Genomic DNA, 24,372 nt, shown 5'->3' on the forward strand with positions numbered 1-24,372 from the left:
TTAAGCTCATTGTTTTTGCTCTTAATGCTTTATAGTTGAAACAACCTAGTTAAATAGTAGGAAATTAGTAGCTAAATTGTAGTTAAAATAGTAGCTATGGTATGGTTCTGTTTTTAGGAAAATATTATGCATGATTATACATAGTCATGATTAAGAGTCAGGTTGCCTGGGTTCAAGTCAGGCTTTACCACACAACATTCTGACATTGATTAAGTTGCTTTACCTCTCCGCGCCTCACTTTGTTCATCTACAAAATGTGGATAATAATTGTGACAATCCCTGCTTCACGGTTAATGTATGTACAGTGGTTAGAACCATGGCTGACACACATCACTCAATAACCATACCACACCCCAGTCTTTTCGCACTTCCATTTTTCAGTAAAATGGCATCCGGTTCCCTGTGTGAATAATGAGTGTCATCCTTGGATTACTTCCATCTTCGATTCTTCCCTTCCCACCAGCTCATCACCAAGTCCTTCCTGCCCTTTGTCCAGTTTGTTCTCTCCATCTCCACGACCGGCACCCCAGACCGACGTCCCTAACTGGTCTTACTTACTTCAGCTCTTATCCCTTTATAGTTCATCCCCATTTAGCAATCAGTGCGGTCTTTTAAAAAGGCAAATAAATCATTTTCTGCCTTTTCTCCTTGCGTAAAGCCCTCTGGTTCCTTTTCTGTGTCTTCAAAATAAAATCCAGACTCCTTGTCTGTGAGGTATTATGTGATTCAATCTCCCCTCTGATTTCATCTCTTTCCTCTCTTCCCTTCTTTGCTCTTCTACCTTCTTTCTGTTTCTAGAACACATTGTTGAGCTCATGCCCAGCCTCCCCCCCAGCCCTGGGCCTTGGCTCTTGCTTCTGTCTTTGTCTGAAGTGTTCCAGTACCATATTGTTGTAGAGCAGGGTCTCTTCCTTAGGCTGTCCCTGACTAACTCTCTGCATCACTGTTTGATTTCCTTCAGAGCACTTCATCACCGTTTCCTGGCGTGTTAAGGCCCCTATAAGCAGGAAACTTGTTTCTCCTGCTCAATATTTTCACTTAGTGAATGAAAGAAAAATGTAACGATGATGATCCATAGAAAAGGATCTAAAAGGAAATACAGTGTTGCTCTCTTCAGAGTATGGTGTTCAGTATTCCTATGCCCTTTTTTTGCTTGCCAGCGTTTTCCGGAATAAACATGAGCTGCTTGAGTCATAAAAAAAACAGAGTATGAGAGGAAGCTCACTCTTGGTCATGCAAGAGCAGGACAGTTGGTGGGGAATTAATTAGAATATAAATGCAAAATAAAAACTTACCACGTTTCTGAAAAATAACAGAATGCCTAAAATTGCCTGCTATTCAGAAAACTTGTAACTTAGAGATATTTATTCATTTTCCACTAATTAGATTGACTCCATTGCCAAAGACATTTTAAGCCAAATCACCAGGCATCTCAGTCATCGCTTTGGGGTTTTTGTTTTCGCTTTGGCTTTTTCAGAGAGAAAGCCAGACCTGGCAGTATCTACTCACCTAGGATAGGAGCATTTGAGATTTCGTCTGTTCTGGTAGAAACTAACAGTATGCAAAAATCATATGAAACTTTTGTTTCTGCTGACAGTGTGTCGAGGGCTTCATAAGCTAGGCTTGGCATATGGACACAGTTCAAATGGGAGACAAATGCATATGGCACCTTTATCCATCCTGCTTTTATTTCCGACTTACCCTTCTGTAGAGACCCAGTTTCATGGAGCTTAGGCAGCTGCAAACTTCTACTACGATTTCGGCTCCAGGGCCAGTTGCTCATCAATCCAGGCTGCTCTGTGGTGCCTGTTGGAAGTAGGCAGGTTATGGTCGCAGACTTACAAATCAGGTAGTTCACTGCACTGCTTAATTCAGTCAAACATCAAACACATTTGCGCTGTGGAACCTCAGGTCAGGCTGCGGAGGTTCCGTGGGCTCCGTTTGGTCTACTCTGGCAGCATTTTATGTGCCTGAAGTTTGGGTTCTTCAGTTTTTCTGAAATATTTTATCATGATGGTGCTCATGATCTTGATCACTTTTTAAAAAGTCCTTTTCCTACCTGTCATCAACCATTGTTTTTTCCTGGTATAACATTGTAAAACAGATCCAGGTAAACTCTGTTCATGCATGGATTTAGTATATTGAGTATTTAACACAAAAGACAGATTTTTTTTTTTTCTTTTGAAACTCCAATAGCAACAGTTGAGTAAGTGATATGTAGCCTTCCATGTTGCCTGTTACCCAAGCAGGACGGTTTGCGTTCTGACCACTGGTGCCACTTTTAGCCTTCATAGATCTTTTTACGTGGCCTGTCTGCCTCTCAGGCTGATTGTGGGATGAAACCGCTTAGGGTTGTGTGCATCTGTTTTGTTTTTAAAAATATGCTCCTGTCTTCCAGAAGGAAGCATGTTAAAAATGAAGGTGAATTGCCCAAGTATTTACAATTTTTGCATTTTGGAACATTTGATGCCAAAAAGAAATACACGTGTGATACGTCACAATAGAATGGAAGAATCATTGCAAATATAAAGTTATGGGGAATGAAATCCTGTAGAAGTTAGTTATAAGAACTGGAACGTGCATCTCTGCTTTACTTTTCTCATGGAAAATGGGGTGAGGTGGCGGCAAACGCTCAGTTACTGGGTGGGAAGTTTCACACTGGAAGCGCTGGGTGCTGAAAGCCGTTGCTGCTGCCGTTACTTGAGGGGATTGTTATTATTACTGTTATTTAAGGGGACGTAGAACTAAAATTAATATGGACCATACTTGTTTTCACTAATATCCTGTGTATATCCCTTTCTCTTTCAGGTTCTTGGTCGGGTATAAGAGCTTCGTATACTTACCAACGGTCTTCCTGCTAAGTTCCATTTTTTGGATATTTGTGACTTGGTTCATTTTATTCTTTCCTCATATCCTTAAAGCTGAAATTTAAATATTTATCTCATTTTGCCTTTCAACAGTAGTAATGCCAGTGTTAGAAATTTAGATAATAGGAGAGATCCAGGGAATGCAACTCCTATTTGTAGTCATTTTAATTATTCTGGTTGACGAGGTTTAGTGTTGAAAATCTCAGTTCTGGAAATAATCTTAGAGCACACCATGGAACCGGTAGGGGTCTAGAATTCATTACTTACAGGAAAGAAACAGTAGAATGAATTATTATTTTACTTGGACCCGTAAACATTTGTTGTATTGCCCTTGAGATACTCTCTTCAAGGCCAGATGGTTCTTTTAACTTGGTTGGCAGTGACAGTTGATTAATAAATCTTCTGGGTACCAAGATGGCCTGTATGGGAGGGGTATTTGGGGAAACGTGTCCTTCTCAGCTGTGGTCAGCACAGTGTTGCTGTCTATAGCTGTGATTCTCAATCCACACTAAAAATACATTTACATTGCCACCCAAAATGCACGTGAAACAGAAAATTGATACTCCTGATGTGTGCTTTACTCTGAAATTTTGTTACTTTATGATGTTCTATTTCCTTTTTAAAAAATGCTGGTCACAGCGCTCTTAATTCTTTCATGGCCTGCTAACGGATGGCAGCTGTTTTCAAACCAAAAGAACTCCTCTAAGGAATAGGTTTATCTGTTGAGGAGCTGGGCTCAGGCCAAGGCCAGCTTGGGTGTGTGTTGTGCTCTTGGGGTTGACTGAGCCTAGTCACGTAGAAGTGGGGATAGGGCATACTTCCTGGTTACAGCTATTTATAGCTCCCAGTAGGAGGGAGGTATTTTTGTCTGATTTTTATCTTCCCACCTCTTTCCAGGTTCCTATTTCCCCTGCAAAGACTAGGAAGCCATTATAACCTTGCTTTCTTTATAGGGTAGGGGAAGAAGGAATGTGGTAGATAGAAATGTACCTATAAACATACTCCTTCAGCTTCTGTGTTGTCTCTTTCTGGTAATGGCATCTTTGAAAAAAAAGAATGGTGTTCGTGAGAGAGATGCATATACTCAATTTAGGAATATTTTTTCCACAGGAATCAATGTGAAACGAGAGAGGCAGATGAGTTCTCAGTGTGCATATGTTTCCTTTCATCATAGTATGTTTATACTTCAATGATGCTTTTTGTTTCTGAGCCTTATCTCTAATATTCTTCAGATTCCTTTAATGTAAATGAGTGGTACAGCATACTATGGAGTTCATTTGGCTTTTATCAAAGAGGTTATTACATATAGCCTTTGTCTCATGATTACTAATGTGGGGGCAGCTTTGTAAGTACTAGCCTCATGACCACTGCTTAATGGAGGCTTGGATGATATTATGTAATATAAAAATACATTTTAAGTAGTGAGCGTATTAAACAATAGCACAATATACACCCAGAATCACTTTGGAGAAATCCCAAGGCTGGTAAATTCTAGGATAATTGACATCATTCTAAGGGGTGGCTGGCATTTTTGCTTACCAGCCCAAGTAACGGTGGAGTAAACACAGTTTTAAAATTGTGTTTCTTGATGAATTTTTAAAATTTGAGCAATTCACAGTATTTTGCTTTTGGCACAAAAAGTGAGATACTGTTTATATTGAATTATTTCAACTTTGCCGTAGTACTATCAATAAGAATGTGGCTTCACTGTAGTTTGAGAGTCTCAACTACAGAACTTAGTATTCAGGTGAGTTTCATTACAAGCAGCTCACCATCTGTGACGATGCCATTAATCAGAAGAATTGATTTCCAAAGCTAGACAGATTCTTAGGATGTCAGAGCGGACAGAATGGGATATTTTCCTTGCCTGTGCCGTCGAAAGCCCTTTGATCCACACACCCGTGTGAACCTGCTACTGGTGAGTGTCAGTCAGTAGGTGGCAGACTTTGCTGTCAGATCAGTGTTTTGAGAGCTGAATGTTAAATGCTGTTTGAAACTGCTCTGGGTATGACTTGACTGTGCTACCCTGTAAAGACCCATCCTGACTAGTTAGACTGATCTTGTCTCAGATTGCCAAGTCTGGATTGTGAGAGAGTGTCCCCTCTCACAGTCCATTATGGGAAAGTGTCTGGGGCGCTGTGGAAGGAGTACTGTCTTTGGAATCAGACAGAATGAGTTTGAGTTTGGTTCTTTTTCTGACTCGTCATGTACCATTGGGCACATTATTTAATTTCTCTGAGTCTCAGTTTTGCCATTTAAAAAATTCCTGAAGGATAAGAGTACCAAGTTCATGGGATGGCTGCAAGGATTACTGTGCTGTGATGTCTGTAAAATGCTGACCCCATTGCATAATCGGCATTTTCTAAATAATACTTACTTCACTATTAATTACTCTTATGAATAAAATATGTGTGGAAGGCTGCATGTTGAAATTAATTTTAAGGGAAGCTCTAGGTTGGTTCCTCAGAAGATCACTTCCTTTTGGTGCCTTTTATACGTTCAGCATTAATGTATATGACTTTTATGAAGCAGGATCAAATGGAAAAAATAGGACCTTACTGATGCATTTGGAGGTGAGATTAAGAACCAGAAATGGTGACGTACAGAATGTTATGTCTATACCTCTGGCTTGTTGCGGAAGGAGTGATGCAGCTTCAGATCAGGTGGAAGAGTAAGAGCTTTTACTAAAAGCCCCATGTAGGGAGTGATCTAGCTGCCAAGGAAGCCACTGTGTTCTCCAGTAATAAATAGTACAAGGACGTGAGTGTCCCCGCAAAGGACAACAGCAGTTGCACTGTCTCTAGCACTGGTCAGGACAACCCTGAAGTGTGTTTGCTCTGTATTCTTTTGAGAGAGACATGGACAAACAGGAGCGTAAAGCAGAACATGACCAGGAGACTGTTGCTGTACAAGGAACAAGGTTGCTGCTTATCCTGGAGGTGTGAGTGCTGCCATCCGGTGTCACGTGTTCAGAAGTCTGTCACTCGGAAGCCAATGCATTGTACGGAATGGACATTGAATGAAACTGTATTGAACAAAGGAGGAGTAAGCTTCTGTAGGGTATAGATCGAAGGACAGCTATAGTGTAGATCTGTAGTGTAGAGCTAAAGGATCTAAGGAATGAAAAACAGTCCAAGTTACAGAAAGGCAAATTTCATTTCCATATTGAGAGACTTTTTAACTGCAAAGAGTCACCGGCTAACTGACGAGGCTGAGGTGTGTATAGGGTCTGAGTATCACAGAACAGGCATCTTTAGATTCAGGGAAGGGCAAGAATTCTTCTCTGTAGGCGATCAAGAAAGACCTTCCAGGGGAAGGAGAGTGTGTTAGGTCTCGAAGGCAGTTAGGGCTTGGACATCCTCAAAGTGTGCTTCTGGAAGTAGCTGGGGACAGTGGGGAGCATTTGAGGTTAATGAACCACACAAAGCAAGGGCATGGACGCAAGGAACATTTGGCTTTTATGTGAGGGGATAGAACGCATTCATTTCACTTGGAGAGAGAGGCTCCGGTGATTGTCCTGCGATTTGTTCTGGAAGTTATTCAGAACAGGAGCCCAGAGTTCAGTCAGGTCCATATGCGGAATCATGCGCTTCAGCTGAACGTGTTTTTGAGGATGTGTCATGTGAGCTGATCAAAGTTCAGTGGGAAGAAAGCAGGATGTGTTTCTGTAACTAAAGGTCTTGACTTACGTACTCTGAAACAATGATTTTAATTCGTTCTAAGCAAACTTTATTTGTCGGAATTCCATTTCGCACAACTCTTCCAGATCCTATCTCTTTCTTAAAGCCAGGCACTTCTGTAGACAAACGGATACATTCAACCACCAAGGTTTGTTCCTGCCTACCTCAACCAGATGTGGTTGCTGCTGGTTTTTGTGGGTTGGAGCAGGGCTTCTCGAACTGTTCTGTGCATGTGGACCCCTTAAGGATCTAGTTAAAATCCAGAGTCTGATCCTGCAAATCTGGGCTGAGGTCTGAAGCTCGAGTGCCTTTCTAACAAGCTCCCAGGGAAAGCCATTGCTGTGGGTCTATGGACCACACTTTAAATAGCAAGGGTTAGAGTCTATTTTATGGCCATCTTTTCCACTCCAAAGTTTGGCACAGGACAGCCTGAGGGGTGCGTGGGTGGCTCATTTGGCTAAGTGTCTGCCTTCAGCTCAGGTCATGATCTCAGGGTTCTGGGATCGAGCCCTGTGTCAGGTTTCTTGCTCACCCAGGAGTATGCTTCTCCCACTCCTGCCCTCCTCCCTCCACCCCCAACTAGTGCTTACTCACTCTCTCTCTCTCTCTCTCCCTTGAAATAAATAAATAAAATCTTTTAAAAAAGTTTGATAATACCTTCGAAGGCAGATACAGTTACCGTGTCGATGATGATTTAAATTGGGCAAGGAGAAATGGTTTACTACTGGTGTATTGGCTAATTACTTGGTGCACCTTCATTCATCTTTCCCTAGAGCAAAATTTTGCTTTTTATTCAAGGAATTTGTATCATTTCAAAATGGGTAATGTTTATCCTTGAAATACTTTTTGTCTTAATGTGTCTGTAATATGTTCCTTTCCCAAAATAACATTTGATTTGTAATTACCTTGCACAGAGAGCAAATTTTTTTGTGTATTTCTAAATTAATACAACCTAATACATCACAGGGATTCATTATTAAACTTTCAATTGGGAAATTTTTGCAAGCATTTATCTAATATATAAAGAAATATTTTTAGTTGGAATCTCTGAATCAAGGGGTTTGTTTCTTTGATTTTGTTTAAATGATCAATAAATATTCTTTTTGATACTTAAAAGAGAGCTATAGTTACACCATGAGAGATTAACTTATTTGGATCTGAAATGTTTTTCAGTCCTCAGGATGTTCCTCATACATTACAGTTATTCCTATCAATATTTCATGAGTTTCAACTAATCGGGAGGGATTAATTATTAGCAACTATGAGCAAATTCCTGTAGTATTAGAACAGAGGATGGGGCCAGGTCTGGGGGCAGGGATATGTATATGTAACAGAAAGTGAGGATAGAACGCAGAGAGATTTTCAGGCACCAGTGATGGAATTTGCTTATGTCATAATCACACCGTTCTTAGTGGAAGTTGATATATTCCTTAACGCGCCTTTCACATCGAGCAGGCACCCCTTTCTATTTTGCTTTCCTTCTCAGCATAATAGGCTTCCTCTACTTTTTCTACAAGACTTGGGCAACTGATCCAGGCTTCACTAAAGCTTCTGAAGAAGAAAGGAAAATGGTGAGCTTTCTTTACAATGTTACCTTTTAAATTTTTTTTTTTAAATAAGAAGTTCATAGCAATGTTGGTGTTCGTCATGGCTGCATCTCTAGTGCCGGGCAAGTAATAGCTGCGACATAAATCAACAAAGTTGAGATTTCTCCAGGTCGTGCTTTTGTTTATTTATGTAAAAATCTTAAAAAATATTTTTATTTTCTCTTAAAGCCATACCCACCAAGACTTTTTCAAATGTAATTTCTGTCCGCAAACCTGATCTCAGTTTCTTCACAGTAACATATAGATAATGATCATTTAGCTTAAGTTCTCCCAATTTAATACATGGAGAGTAAGTAGGCAGGGGCAAGGGGGGTGTCCTCACTGACAAGAGATGCCCTTCTCTTCCTCAGATGTGAAGCTGTCAGTTGACCTGCATGGCTTCCTTTGCTTGTGAATGTTTAGGAGTCGGGGAGAGTATCGTTGTTTGTGTTACCTCTATCCAGTGTTCCTGAAAGATAAGCCATGGTGCTTATAACCGTCAGTTCTGATGTCTACTGATGAGTTTTGTTTCTTTTTTATAAGTGTATATATGTGTACGTCTTTTTCTCTAACAGATTATAAGTAGGGGATGCTTGCCATTCATGGAGAGACGGGGAGGTGTAATTTTGTGCTTTCTAATTTATTGGCTGTGCTTGAAAATGCAGCCTTGAAAAGTCACATTATTTTCAGGTATACGATGATTTGGTGGCAGGTATTCCAGATTGCTTTTCTGGCTGCCTCAGTTTGGAGAGAGAGCTGGGAGAATGGTCTATAACATGCATTATACATTCCCTAGTAACACGTAATCATAAGGTCAAATTTCATGCCTTTCAGAATATCATCACACTTGCAGAGACTGGCTGTCTGGACTTCAGAACGTTTTGTACATCATGTCTTGTGAGTCTTTTTTTCTTTCCCCCCTGTAGTAAGAAAGCAGATTCTTGGTAACATTTCTCGTGTAAGCCTTCATTAAATCTTCATGGTATATTTGTACATCTGCATTTTTACCAGCTTCCAATTTTGTATTACTATTAGAATAGTTTTCTGCCTTGAGTGTATGAGGGAATGTTTACAGTTTCTTCAAGTTGCCTGTGGTTAAATCTCTCTGAATGATCTGTGGTATATTTGGATTGCTTTTTTCTACCACGAAGCATATAGTAGAACTAACTTCAATTCACAGGCTCACGATGACCCTAGAAACCACTTAGTGAAACCTCTCATTTTGCAGTTGAGGAATCAAGGCCTAGAGGGAGGAAGTAACTTCCCCCAAATTATTGGCAGAGCTAGAAATGTAACTTGCATTTCCTTTTCCCTTTTTCTTAATCCAGTGCTCATTCTGCTTCCTGGTGCTGCCTCACTTCCCTTTCATCAGTGTGAAAAGGCTCTGGAAGTCAAATCCCTTTTAGTGATGGCCTAATCAAAATAGATATCTGGGGGCGCCTGGGTGGCTCAGTGGGTTAAGCCGCTGCCTTCGGCTCAGGTCATGATCTCAGGGTCTTGGGATCGAGTCCCGCATCGGGCTCTCTGCTCAGCAGGGAGCCTGCTTCCCTCTCTCTCTCTATCTCTCTCTCTGCCTGCCTCTCTGTCTACTTGTGATCTCTCTCTGTCAAATCAATAAATAAAATCTTTAAAAAAAAATAGATATCTGGAAGTAAATATTAATAAGGCATTCCAGAGCCTCAACATGAACTGATGGTCTACTTAGGATTATCTGTGCCTGTGTCTTTAGGATTTAGGAGTAAGATTTTGCTTGTGATTTGTTACCACTTTAAGACACTGATATTTTTGCTTAGACCTGTTTTAATTGCCCACTTAGGTAAGGAAGCCTTTAAGGTCACTTCATTGCCACGTGTGTAACTCCTGTGTCGCTCGATATGATCAACATTGTCTGTGGACTGGACGGTGCATAGGTGAGAGATGGAATTTTTTTAGTTAACACTATGAAGTTAAGCATATATTTAGCTATGTGTGTGTGATTCATAGAAAAAGGTGGAAGGGCATCTAAAGGGTCCATTTTGGGGCTCTTATGGAGAATCCTTTCATGGTGTAACACTCTTGGAAAACTGTCAGTGTTGATAATAATTAATGTGGTTTGTATAGTATTTTAGAGTTTATAAAGCACTTTTGAATACAGTATCCTATTCGATCATCAGGGCATATCCCAAGGTTGGTATTACTATATCCATTTTAGAGGTGAAAAAATACTAAAGGTAAATTATTTGCTTGAGAATGTTTTAGGAATACCAGTCTTCTATACCAAATTACCAGGTTCTTAGCATGTTTTGTGACTTGAGTCTCTCCTTTACTCCTCCACTTGCCTCTTTCAAAGCTCAGGTAGGACCCAGACCCAGAGAGGATGGGGACTGTTCCTTGTCCTGGCCCCTGTAAAAACCAGGGGTTTATTATGAGGAACTGCAGAGGAACTATGGTCATTTGTCTCCAGCAGAGGAAATCCTTTTAAAATCCTGAACAAAAGGCTGCTTCACAGCCAGGTTTCTTTGGTGCATTTTGATGTTCTCTTGTATTCTTAGAGAATAGGTGAAGAGGTAATTCTTAGGGCCCCAAGCTTCATAGACGCCATCCCACTGTAAAGATGGGATGGCTAGCATTATAGCCAGCAGCTTTGAATGGAAGTGGTAAAACACAGTCATGAGCCCATATATTTTGATTACACGCATTTGACATAGTGATCTCACGGGCATCCTCTTGTTTGGTTGCCATAGGCCTATGAAGCAGACAGAAGAGATCTTATCCCCATATTAAAAGCAAGGACACTAGATCAGAGAAGTTAAATGACTTGCCTACATTCACACCGCTGCTGATCTGTGAACCTAGGTCTCCCCATTGCAGTGGGCATTCCTCCTCCTGGACTGTACTTCCTTCGGAGAAATGGGGACGTGGTAGTAATTTATTGTCATTAGCATCAACGTGCTCCCAACTGCAGCATCAAGAGAGCAACATACATGAGAGTGGACCTTGGTTGCTTGGCCCCCTTGCCCCTACTTCACTTCTGTAGACCTTTCTCAGGCTGCAGGTTGCCCCTCTTCTCCTGTGTTTAGTCTCCTGCAACATATCTATCTACTGCTCTTCAGATTCATTTTCTCTATTCCTCCGATCAAGTGGATCTCTGATGTTCTGATATTGCACTTCTTAAACTCATCACGTGGAAGGAAGGAAGGAATAGGGTATGTCTGCCCAAAGTCCTGCTGTCTCCCCTTCCTCCGGCACAGTCTTAGGCCCTCCTAGTGCTACATGTGTTTAGTAGATCTTGTTCTGTCCAGAAAACGATGTCTTTTAGGTAAGCAACAAATAAATATTAGTTCAGTTAACACGGACAGTTGCCCATGACATATCAGAGCTGTTTGGTTTTGGTTTAATGGTATTTAAAAGCAAAGCATAAGCTTATTTATTTTTTACTTTGGTGAAGGCTTTTGACAAGAAAGTGGCTAATAAGGTTTTGATATGGAAAATCATTGTAAGAAAGTATTAACTATGTTTTTTCTTTTTGATGTAGGTTTTGGCAACCATCGCTATTACATATTCTTCTTACTTTTTCTTTCCATTGTTTGTGATTGGATTATATATGAATCTTTCATCTGTAAGTATGTTTTTCTTAAAACAAGCTCATGAACTCATACCCACATGCATTTTTCTTGGTAAATTCTTGTATATCCCATCTGACTGGGTGACGATAAACCATACCCCTAATAAAAATGAAACGGCTGCCTCCAAGACTCAGCATTGGGAAGCTGCAAGAAATGCTCAGAGCGATTAGTTGTTAGCACTTGGCAAGAGATTGGACCTCTCCTAAAGTGACCTTGATGAATTTGAGAAGTGGTCAACTATACAAATTCATTTAAGGCAAAGTGTAGATTGATGACCTAGTGAAGTGAAGAAAAATTAGCTGCTCAGGAACAAAGCTAGGGAAGTGAGAAGTAAATACAAGAGGAGAAAGAAGAGGTTGGCAGCGGAGAGGTTAAGGGTGGGCGGAAGTGACCACACTAGAGAAGGAACAAAAGTCTGACTGCCCGTGCCATTTGGTAAATGTCAAGTCACAGAGCTAATGGGACAGCTAATAGTCGTTGCAAGTTTGGAAATCATGACTTGGAAGAAAACCTTAGACCGTTTATTCTGCATCCCTGAGAAGGGAAAATAACTTCTCAGTAGCAGTGTGAACACGCATGGAGGGAGCTCATGTAGGGAGTGACATCCGGCTATTCAAAGGTGATTAACCAAGAAGAACAGGGTTTAAGTTAAAGCAAGGATTTGGGTTAACTCTCACCAATTGTATTGTATTTTGAAGGCTTTGGTAGAATCTGGCCTCACTACGAATCTGTTTCCACCCACCCTCCTGTTATATTCATGCTCAGGTCTTAGATTTTGCCAATAGAACACAAGTTTATTTCCTGAGCTAAAATGTGGAATGATGCAGGAAGATGTTAGGAATGTTTTTTCTACTTTATTTTCTTTTTTCCTTAACATCCCAAGTACCACTCCTCCCTACCTTCCCCTTTCCCCTACTCCAGTTTTCTTTAAATTTTGTTTAGTTCTTAAAAAAGAAATCTTCCTACTCTGTCCCTAAGCCTCCCAGTCCCCTTCCCCCGAAACATCCAGTATTACAAGTTTTGGTTTGTTTGGGGTTTCATTTTTCGAGATTCTTAATATCTACGTGAAATGGTGTCTTTTTTGCAACAGCATAGGCATGGAGAGGGCTTCAAGTTACCTTGTTGGCTCCTTTCCCCTCAGACACCTTGGATGTCTTTGATCAGTAGGAAATGCTTTTGTAGCTCAATGTGACCATCACCATCTCAAATGGAGCAAATAGAAGGTTGTGATCTCTGGTCTCATTTCTTGTCAAAGGCCATCAGTAATCCTGAGATTGGAATCCAAAAACCTCTTAAATTATGTCCTGTGGTATAAGAAATGAAAGATGTCTTGACAGTTCTATTGAAAGAACTGCCCTTTTAAGGCCTAACAATAAAACCTATTCCTGGAAAACCTTTTTAAGCTGGCCCATGGACCAACTTGTCCCTTGGACTTGATCCTAAGGGACACGAGCCAGATTTTACACCACTCTTGTCTCTCCTGCTTCTCTCTTCACTAAAAATAGTCACCTTTGTTTGGTGTCTGTGTCAAGCATAAGACTGTATTGATAAGGACAGAAGTAATTTTCCATCACTTTCGTTCTTTCCAAGTTGCTTTCTTATTACATGCATTGGTTCTTTCCTCTACTTTGTCTTTATTCCCTGGCTCTGATCCAATTTCTATATTTTCTTAGGAATGGTCACATTTTATATTCGCTTGCAACCATGTAGGCTAGCTGAACGTATTTGGTTACTTTTACCCCATTGGTATTCAGACAGTATTTCTTTACACCGAATGAGGACATTGTAGTATTTATCATTATTTCACAGATGGAAAAAATGAACTTGTGCTTCACTTTTCTAGCAAGGTCTCACTATCATCCCACCCTCGTGGTTTTCCATGAAAATTCCTGTTGCTAGGGCCTTGACGTGCGCCCTCCTCGTGTGAGCCAGCGGCAGCTGCTTTGGGGTCCCTGCAGAAGTAGCTGCATCTATTTCATCTTCCGTGAGGTCTGCTCGCAGGGTAGATACTCAGAAGTGTCAGCCTCCTACATGTTACAGGGAGAAAGATTTTTTTTTAAATTTATTTTATTTTATGTTAAAGATTTTATTTATTTAATCATGAGAGACAGAGAGAGAGAGAGAGAGAAGGAGGCGAAGGGAGAAGCAGACTCCCCACTAAGCAGGGAACCCGACTCGGGGCTCATTTCCAGCACCTGGGATCATGACCTGAGCCAAAGGCAGATGCCCAATCAACTGAGCCACCAGGCACCCTGAAAGATTTTAGATCATTGTTAGAAAGAACATAACTGTCAGAGCTATCTAAAGATGAAAATGATTAGCCTAGAACAGTAGGAGTCCCCTATCATTAGCCAATGACCACCTGATAAGAATGTATTAGTATTACATATGAAAGTTTTATAGTGCATAAGATAATGTATGTCCCATTTGTAGCCATATCTTTGACATTAATTCTAAAGTCCTATGAAAATTTCAGTTTGAGGTCATGCTGTATTATTCAAAAAATTCCCAGAAGAGAGCAGTAGAAATCCATAAACTCAAAGAAAGTAGGTATTCTTTTCCATGCAGCAGCTGTTCCCTCTACCTGCTGTTGGGAATTACATTCTTTTTTTTTTTGTCATATCAGGTGCATGGATCGCATCTTTGAGCAGCTCGAAAAGAGAGCATAATTTGCCTTAACTTGTTGCCTTGATCGTTACTCTGTGATGATTGCCCTTAGAATGCTTCTGACATATAGTCATGAAAGATGGTTAGGAACCAAATGAGACTCAAAAGGGGGAAAAAATAGATTTTAAGATTAAAATATTTTTATATATTTATATTTATATATATATGTGTGTGTGTGTGTGTGTGTGTGTGTGTATAAAAAATTATTAAAATTTTTAAGACGGGTAATAGTAAAGTTAGGGATTCATTTTCTTTCCGTCCTAGGAGCTCTTAAGTGCTGCTTTGGGAAAATGTCTGAAACTACTTATCAAATTGTTGGAAGCATTTATGAAACCTCAAGGTGCAAATTTGCAGAGTTCTTTTATTTATTTATTTTTTTAAGGTTTTTTTTTTTTTTTTTTTTTTTAATTTGAGAGAGAGCCAATGAGAGAGAGCATGAAAGGGGAGAAGGTCAGAAGGAGAAGCAGACTCCCCATGGAACTAGGAGCCTGATGCAGGACTTGATCCTGAGACTCCAGGATCATGACCTGAGCCGAAGGCAGTTGCTTAACCAACTGAGCCACCCAGGCACCCCAAATTTGCAGAGTTCTTATTTCAAAAATGATTTGCCCTTTATACACAGTCCTGGTGCCTACACAAGTCATTGGCTTTACAAAATCTTGCAGACTTGTTCCCTTGTTCCTGCCGCTGCCTACCCACATTCTCCTTACTGCTGCCCTTAGCTGCATGGCTTATGGAGTCATGAGGGCCATGGTGAAGTTCTGCCTTTTCCTAGGGCGTCTCTCACGATTCCCTTACCTGAACTTTCTCCCCCTGCAGGATGAATCATGGTGCCAGTGCACCATGGTACTTCTGTACCCTCAATAACCGCAAGCTGTTAGGTCGTGTTCCAGTGGTACCTGGGTGCTTACGGGATTTCTTGTGCCACAGCAATGGCCTGTGGATCTGAACCCTTATAGACTCATCTCTTGCTGTGTATCCTAAACAATGTGTTTTCTAAGCAGATATTTATTAAACACAGCTGTTCTCCATTATCAAGTCCTTGAACAGTTAACTTCAAGCCAGTTTATTTTATGCTGAATATATGATGGTTTTAGTGGTGGTGTTACAGACCTTTTTACTTTTATTCCTTTCCTGCCAACCACCAATGCAATGCTGTCGTAGTCTTCATGAGCAGTGACGTACTATTTTATCATCTTTGTTAGTTAAGCTGGCATTTGGAAGATAAATTTTTAAAGTTGGGTTCTAGTCTGTGTTACCATGTCTTACTTTCTCTTCTCCCTGAATAAAAGTGCAGTGATTTTATCTTCTTGAAGAACGATCACTAGTTTGTTGCCTTTCTAAATAATGAGTTCCATTTCTTGTGAATTCACAGATTGGTCAAATCATTGTGCCACAACATTCAGAGAAGATGGACTATGGACCTACCTCAATCAGATTGTGGCCTGTTCCCCTTGGGTTTTATATATCTTCATGCTAGCAGCTTTCCATTTCTCATGGTCTACATTTTTATTATTAAATCAACTCTTTCAGGTATTTATTTCTCTTTTTATAATGCATTTGAGTAAAATTTCCAGTAGCCTGTAATAAGGTCGAAAGACTTAAATTTTAAATCAGAAGGTTTTTGGGTCTTAGTTCCACCCCTGTTGCTTACTCCCTGGTTGTAGGCATGTCATTTGACTCTGGAATGTCAATTTTCCATGTCATTTAACTCTTGAATTTCAATTTCCTTGTGTGTAAAATGGAGTTGATAGTGCTACTCTCATAGGATCGCGTAAAGGTTAGAATAGTAAGTTGTTAGCTTGTCCCTAGGAATGATCTAATCTGACCTTTTTATTTTATGGATAGAGTTACAGAGAGGTGAATTGACTTGCTCAGGGTCACTCAGTGAGTAGCGAAATCAGAACTGGAGACCTAGGTCTTCTGACAGCCTCTTCAAAGTCTTTTTTCATCATATAGTTAAATCGTAAGGTGTGTGAAAACATAAAATATAAACAGCATTGTGAGATACTTTGAAACATTTGCGAGATGATTCTCTGCCCTCATTTTTTCCAAACCTGTTTGTTATCCTGTTCATTACTCAGTGCTTAAGTGGATAGAAGGGGGGAGAAATGCAAGATCCATCACCAACCAGTGGACGCGGTAATTACACTTCCAGGGAAGGTCACAGCCATTAGAAAGTTCATGCTCCAGGGCAGTAGCCACATTCAGCTTCCTGTGAAGCTACTGTCCTTTTCTTGCTGCCTGCCTTCCCTCTGAGCATAACCTAATTCTTGTTGTTGCTATGGCCTGCCCTCGTGGAACAGACAGCCGTGATCAGTCTGAGCCAATTACCGTCAGACCTTAGATAATTCGAGCATTACTCATCAAAAGCACAATGCATTCCACTTTTACAGGGAAAGAACCAATTCTACAGTAATAAGGAGAAAGAAAGAAAGGCAGACAAAGGGGAGAAATGCTAAGGAAGGGAATGAAGCTGGTAATACTGAACTGAGGCTTCTGAATGTTCACCTTCATCTCCTGCCTCTCTGGTATCTACACACTCAGGCAGGAGGAATGAATGTTAGCATCACTGATTGTTAATACCTTATAATACCTAATATTTATATATGCTTTCCATATTCCAAAGCACTTCCTGTCTCTTTCCTGACAAAGAGTTGAGTCCTAGGGATGCCTGGGTGGCTCAGTCGGTTAAGTGTCTCCCTTCAGCTCAGGTCATGATTCCAGGGCCTGGGATCGAGTCCTGCATCGGGTTCCTTGCTCAGCAGGGAGCCTGCTTCTCCCTCTGCCCGTTGTTCCTCCTGCTTGTGCTCTCTCTCTCTGACAAATAAAATCTCCAAAAAAAAAGAGTTGAGTCCTAGACTGTGCCATAGCAGTGTCTCCATTTTATAGATGAGAAAACTAAGCCCCTGAGAGGTTAAGTGCCTTGTTTTGGCCACGTGGCTGGTGAGAGGGGAACGAGAAGTAGAACCGAAGATTTGAGGCCTCAATTCTAATTCTCTTTCTTCTTTTCTGGACTCTGAGGACAAATACAGATATATGTGAGACTATAATATTAGTTGTTTTTTTAAAAGATTTTATTTATTTATTTACAGAGAGAGAGAGATCCCAAGTAGGCAGAGAGGCAGGCAGAGAGAGAGAAAGGGGGAAGCAAGTTCTCCACTGAGCAGAGAGCCTGATGCGAGGCTCAATCCCAGGACCCTGAGATCATGACCTGAGCCAAAGGCAGAGGCTTAACCCACTGAGCCACCCAGGTGCCCCCAGTTTTTTGGTTTTTTTTTTTTTTTTTCTTTTTAAAGGTTAATGTTTCTTACAGTTTCTAAGGCAAGAAAATGGACTCAAAGTTTTGGATAGTTTTCAAATAGAGGAATTCATGGTAAAGTTCTTTTCTTAATAAAACCATTTAGTTGTTAGAAGCCTTTCATTTGCTGACTGCTCTAGTGAGTCACGGGTTTGACTGTAGTAAGACAGAGCACAGACTCTGGTAAGGACCGTGAACTTTATTCTTACACTGACCGAGGTGTCTGTCTCAGTTCTGCTACTTTCGAAGCAGTGTGACCTTGGACCAGTTACTCTACCTCTGGCAGCTTCTTGAACAGGGTATTTTAAATATATTATGTCAAATCCTTCAACAACCTGATGAGGGAGGATGGTGTGATAATCTCTGTTTCACAGATAAGAACTTTGATATTTGTGTTATTTTGAGGATTAAATGGAGTACCTCAGTGAATAGTAGGGTTTTAATGATTTTGGGGGGTTTTTAAGTTAACTCTTAACCTTCCCCAAATTATGGATTTGAATGTCCTTTACTTCAGATTGACTTTTTCAGTTGGCCCTTTCCAAAGAGATGCTAAGAAGCATACACAAGGTGAGATCATTGCAGTAATCTTTACCTTATTTAGTTTTATTCAACTAAAACCTACATGCTGCATGTGCTGAGAATCTAAACAGGCTTGTAGGCCATGGCTTGAATTACCAAAGCAATTACTTCATGACTGTGCTTTGTTGAATGTTAATAAAAACAGACACTCAAAAAAATGAATGCTCAGGGGCGCCTGGCTGGCTCAGTCGGAAGAGTGAGGGTCTCTTAACCTTGGGGTGGTGAGTCCAAGCCCCACGTTGGGTGTAGAGATTACTGAAAAATAAACAAACTTAAAATAAAAAACAAACTCGGCTACTGGATTTACTTAGTCTCATTTAGAGGTGTTGAGTTGTTGTCGTCACCGTGATCCTTGGTTAGAAGGCTAGGTTATACTGTATTCAGGGGCATACTGAATGTTTACTGCTGTCCTGAGATGCATTAAGAACAACAGAACCTCAACATAATGGTATTTTTCATGTACCTTCCAACCTTCTTTTGCAGATTGCTTTCCTGGGCCTGACCTCCCACGAGAGAACCAGCCTGCTGAAGCAAAGCAGGCATATGAAACAGACATTATCCCTCAGGAGGACCCCATACAAGTAAGTCAGATCTATTTTGGCCACTGCATCCTGTGGAAGATGCTAGTCTAGTCATTGGTTTGCCAGCCTCCTGCCACCACTTAGGCAAGCTGCTCTCCCCTAACTTGCTGTCTGGTGGAGTTGACCCTCTTCTTTCTTGGAAGTCTTAGTGATAAGAGGTTTGTGGTAAGGTCATGAGCACCCAGGTGCTAAGAATTTGGGACTTGGTCTGTTGGACTCAGCCCAAATAGTTAAGTGACTTTGAAGTTTTGCCAAGGTGGGAAATCTCTCCAGTCAAGCCACATGGTCATAAGATTGCGTTTTGCTGGCCTGAAGTCAATGTGAGATAACCAAACATGTGGCTGAGAATTCCAGCCACAGGGCTCTCTGCAGAAAGCATTAGGTTGTGAGGTTTGCCAAGATTTTCCACCTGCCTTTCTCTCACCCGTAATTCTTTTAGCCTTGTGTTTAATGAGCCCATCTGTGTCAGGCGGAAGCTGCTGCTTCAGGTTTGGGGCGTGTTTTCTCCAGAGCATCGGTTGTATAAAACCTGTCCTCAGTTGAAAATGAGAGTGTTTGTAGGAAGGCTGTCATCCTACGATATGAACGATCAGGCTTTGAAGCTTATCTTCCTGTCATATATATCGGGGTCTTGGAGGCTGGGAGTGCTGCGGAGGTCACCCTGAGCCCTCGGGGGATTTAACGCTCACTTGCATATCTCATGAGCAGTCTATTTTAAAGCACACTCGTGGTACAAGATGAAACTGTTAGGCTGTTAGACAAGGAGATCAGAGTCTGGGAGGGACTATGATCTGTGTTTAGAGGGAGAGGAATTGACTTAATTGGGAAGAGATGGCTGTGTTGGAGGGTGGCCGGTGGTGCCAAGCTTGTGGTGATTGGTTCAGACTGGCAATGATAGTAAAGTCCCTTTCCCAGTAGTTGACCTGAGGAATAAATATTGACTCCACTAGAGGATGAAAGCCTTTTGTGACTGAGGTAAAATTTTCAGCTGAGCCTTAAAAGACGTGGGGTGGGGCCTGATGGAGGAGGACAGACAGGGATTTCAAGCCCTAAAGAGCCCAAATGAAGGGCCTGAGTTGAGAGAACTGGGGCATGTGTGGGAATTACTGAGTAATGGCAACATACGCTGGAGGAACTAATGGGAAAGCCTTAGAGCTACTTTGCGTCTTGCTTCCAAAAACCTGCCCAAGTTACTTTTACTCACTAACTAGCTTTGGAGCCGCTCTCTTGAGGAGTGGTGATGATACGTTCCTGACAGCTCTCCCAGCAGCAGCAATGGCCCAGTCATCCTCATGCACAAATAAGTTCTAATGTGTATCGGGGGTTGGGTTTTTTTTTTTCTTAACATTTTATTTATCCACTTGAGAGAGAGCCTGAGAAGGGGGGGAAGGTCAGAGGGAGAAGCAGACTCCCCGTGGAACAGGCTTCCCGATGCGGGACTTGATCCCAGGACTCCGGGATCATGACCTGAGCCGAAGGCAGTTGCTCAACCAACTGAGCCACCCAGGCGCCCGGGGGTTGGGTTTTGATAAGGTTTTTGGAGGACCAGACAGTGTCCAATAGGTAAGATTAATTGGGAAGGAGCTCCTTCCCTTTGGCTGGAACCACCACCTTCTAGCAGTTTGCCGAAATGACCAGCGCCAAGGGAAAGAGGAGAAACACCCACTGGATGTTCTCTAGACCTTTTAGAGAAAAGAGAGGTGTTCCTTTGGCCACACACCTGCAAATCTACACAAAAAGCGTTACTGTTGACATCCAGGCAGTGAGCACGTTCAGAAAGCTATGCCCAACGAATGCGGCCGCGGCGGAACTGCAGGAGTCTACGGCGTCCCCCAGCTGCTAGTGTACACACACAAGGGCCAGGTTCTTGGCAAGAGGACTAATGTATGTACTGAGCTCATGAGGCACTCAGAGAGCTGAGAAGGCTTCCTGAAGCATGTGGAGGAAACTGATCAGAAGGAAGCCAAGGAGAAAGGTACTTGGGTTCAGCTGAAGGGCTAGCCTGCTCCAGCCAGGGCCGCACTTTCTAAGAGCCGATGGAAAGGAGCCTGAGCTGCCGGAACCCGTTCCCTCTGAATTGTTGGTATGGTAGGTCTAAAAAAAGACGAAAGACCTCTGGACTATTAAAAAAAAAAAAAAAAAAGAATAATTGCGAGGAATCGAGACAGGGCCCTATTTTACTTAAAAAGTTTAAGAAAAAAACCAGTTTGTTGACTGTATTCTTTTGGCCTATCTGGCCTTTGAGATCATCAAAATGCGAATCAGGGCAATGGGAATGGAGAGCAGGACACTTATTGATGGCCCCACCATTCCAGTGAGTGGGGGACTCAGAAGGAAATCAAGTTGCTGGGCAGAAGCCAGGGAATCTCAGAATCGGGACTGAGGTCCGGAAATGGACGTGGGCTTTAGTTTTAACGTCCTCTAAGCCAGGAAACTGTCTGATTCACCTCTGGATTCCTGCTTCAGGATCTTCAAAGCACCTTATCTGTTATAAATTCTCAGTGAATGTTTCTGGTCTGAATGAATGTCCGAACAGGAAATGTAGTAAGATGTGTTCTCTTCCTTCCTTGGCAGCCTTGGGTTCACGCAGAACCTCGCAGATTTCTTTCAGTGTGGCTGCTTTGGCTTGGTGAAGCCCTGTGCCGTGGACTGGACGTCACAATACACCATGGTCTTCCACCCAGCGAAGGAGAAGGTCCTTCGCTCCGTTTAAGAAAAGCCACCCCAGACTCTCACTCTGACCTACTTGTGTTTATGTTGATGCCCTGTGGTCTGCAAGTGAAGTAGAGATTCAGAGTTCACCTACGTCCAAAGGAAAATGCAGGTGTTTTTTTAAAGCTATTTGGTAAAAACAGAAGTTCTCAATAAAGGCATTACACTTTTAGATTTAGCAAGATGGACTGTTCCTGAGCAATCTTGGCAGACATCTAAAAAAACTTATATTTTTCACAAGAAAATACAAGTTACATTTTTTTGGAGATAATATTCAGTAATTATGGATAAAATGTGGTATTTTCAAATACTTTATTGGTTGTTTCAAAATAGTACTATTCTTTAAACTTGTAATTTTTGATAAATTATTTGTTTGTTTTATCTATAAATATGTAAAAAATATTTAAATAGATGTACCTGTTATGCTTTCACACTTAATAAACTTTTTTTTTTTTTTGTAGTTGAGATTTCATTTCTGACACTTAACACTTTTAGAATCTTAAAATGAGAAAAGGTGTGTATAGGACATAAAGAAACTGATTCACAGTTCCAGGAATGAGTTGAACTCACTGTTAACACCAGTAAGCAAGATCTAATTTAGTTTTCCATCTTAAAAAACTTAGAAAATTGAACAGAGGAAGTCTTAAAGATTAATTACTGCTTTTACTTAGTATCCTCAGAATATTGGACTGATGTGATTGTAATTGCTGATTTCCCTTATTCTGGAGGAGAAATGAATTCAACTTTAACTCTTGGTTTGTATATAAATGCCCTTGGGCATGGCCCCTTCCTGCTGAAAACCATTCCTTAAGGTTCTGTTGCTCTTGGGATAAAGGCTCTTATCATGACCTCCAAGGCCTTGAATAATACAGCCTTACTTGGTTTACCAGTCTTAACTCTGGACCACGCTTTATACTCTAACCACATTGACCTTTCAGTTTTTCAAGGATCTGTTCTTTCCTCTATAGAGCCTTTGCAAATAAGGAAACTAAAGCCTAAAGAAGTTCATGTGTTCTCCAGGGTCACTTAGATACTAAATGGGGTCACCACTCTAGAGTACCAGCCACCTCAAATACTGTCTGACACATTGTATGTGTTCAATAAACATTTAAATTCATCGAATGAATGAATGGTTTTTAAGCAGGATATGGTGTGATCATAATTGTTTGAAGGCTGATTCTTAGCTGGGGGGACAGAAGGACTTTCTCAAGCTATACCCTTTCCCTTTCTCTCTCTCTTCAAACTCTCAAAACATTTTGAGAAACAAAAGTATTCTCAAATTGTGGTCCATACACCATTTAATCAGAATTATAGGGATGGGGCAGGGGCTCACTTGTTTAAAATTCAAATACCCTGCCTCACACCTTCCAAACTACTATATTCCAGCCTTTATAATTGATACATAATAAGGAAAACACTTTTCATTAATTTAAATTATTCCATAGATATATATATTGCGTACCATGATAGGTCTTTCTGACAATAAAACATGTAATTGGGCATACTAATCACAGAGCTTGCAGTCTCAAGGGAAAGCTAAGATAAATGAGCCTATATTATAATGTAGAAAATATGAAAAGCCATAAGAGGGGTACAAATAAAATATTGTTAGAGTTTAGAGGTTGGAGAGAGTCTCAGTAGATGTGGTCAAGTGTTTATGGACGATATGGCATTAGAAAGGGTCTTTCATTGATCTTTAGTTGGGAAATACAGAGTTGGAAGTGAAAGGCCTTCTCACATAGTGAAGACAATGGGAGAGTTTAAAGTATGGTTAGAACCATGACAGGCTGGGTCTCCAGGATGTATAAAGTGGGGAGCTTGGTCAGTAAATTGGACTCGTTGATTTGGACTAGATCTCCAGGGGCCCTGAATGTTAAGCTAATGAGCTGTATTTAAGTGAGCAATAAGGAGCTATTTCTTTACTCACTTGTCAATAAAAAGTCTTTTTATATCGTCTTGTCTGGTCTCACCAACCCCTGCCAAGTAATTACTCTCAAATTGGGGTCCATAGGCGATTTACATCAGAATAACAGGCCTGCGATAGTGATGGGGGTGGTGTCTGGGGATCACTTGTTTAAAATTCAAATTCCTGGACCGCCTGTGTGGCTCAGTGGGTTAAGCGTCTGCCTTCGGCTCAGGTCATGATTCCAGGACCCTGGGATAGAGTCCCACAACCAGCTCCTTGCTCAGCCATCCCTTTGCCTGCCATTCTCCCTGCTTGTGCGCTTGCTCTCGCTCTCGCTCGCTCTCTCTGGCAAATAAATAAAATCCTTAAAAATATAAAATAAAATTCAGATTCCTCGAATAAGTCTTGGAATCTCAGTTTTTATCAGGTTCCCCAAGTGATTTTTTTTGAACATACAATGTATTATTTGTTTCAGGGGTATAGGCCCGTGATTCATTTATATTTTTATTCACAGCAATTCACAGCACTCACCATAGCACATACCCTCCTCAATGTCCATCCCCCAGCCACCCCATCCCTCCCACCCCCATCCCCTCCAGCAGCCCTCAGTTTGTTTCCTGAGATCAAGAGTCTCTTACGGTTTATCTCCCCAAGTGATTCTTATATATGATACAGTTTGAGAATCATTTATGTAGGGACTCTTGTCCCCACCATTCCATTGTGGTGTTTTCCTCAGGTTCATGTTGGTGGGAAAGTTTGAAAAAAAAAAAAAAAAGTTTGAGAGTTGATGTTTAATAACTAGATACCCTGGGTTTGAGTCCTGGAATTGCCAGTTATATGTGCATTTTACCTCTAAACAAATGACTTACCTCTATAATGCTCCAGTTT

The 24,372-nt window shown here is 41.1% G+C and overlaps 1 protein-coding gene across 2 annotated transcripts in view; it reads left to right on the top strand.

The window, feature by feature from the left end:
• ZDHHC13 (zinc finger DHHC-type palmitoyltransferase 13) overlaps nt 1–22,695 on the top strand; it is a 47,394-nt gene extending 24,699 nt beyond the window's left edge. For both annotated transcript variants that reach the window (XM_032881195.1, XM_032881194.1), the window contains exons 10-17: nt 2,809–2,909; nt 7,994–8,118; nt 8,968–9,030; nt 9,950–10,043; nt 11,648–11,731; nt 15,781–15,938; nt 18,769–18,866; nt 21,441–22,695. In XM_032881195.1, the coding sequence (XP_032737086.1) occupies nt 2,809–2,909; nt 7,994–8,118; nt 8,968–9,030; nt 9,950–10,043; nt 11,648–11,731; nt 15,781–15,938; nt 18,769–18,866; nt 21,441–21,579 (862 nt within the window). In that variant the 3' untranslated portion in view covers nt 21,580–22,695. The remainder of the gene's footprint in view (nt 1–2,808; nt 2,910–7,993; nt 8,119–8,967; nt 9,031–9,949; nt 10,044–11,647; nt 11,732–15,780; nt 15,939–18,768; nt 18,867–21,440) is intronic.
• The last annotated feature ends 1,677 nt before the right edge of the window (nt 22,696–24,372 follow it).

Source organism: Lontra canadensis, unplaced genomic scaffold (genome assembly GCF_010015895.1).
Source record: "Lontra canadensis isolate GAN:19392208 unplaced genomic scaffold, GSC_riverotter_1.0 scaffold74, whole genome shotgun sequence".
In the NCBI taxonomy this organism is placed as follows: domain Eukaryota; kingdom Metazoa; phylum Chordata; class Mammalia; order Carnivora; family Mustelidae; genus Lontra; species Lontra canadensis.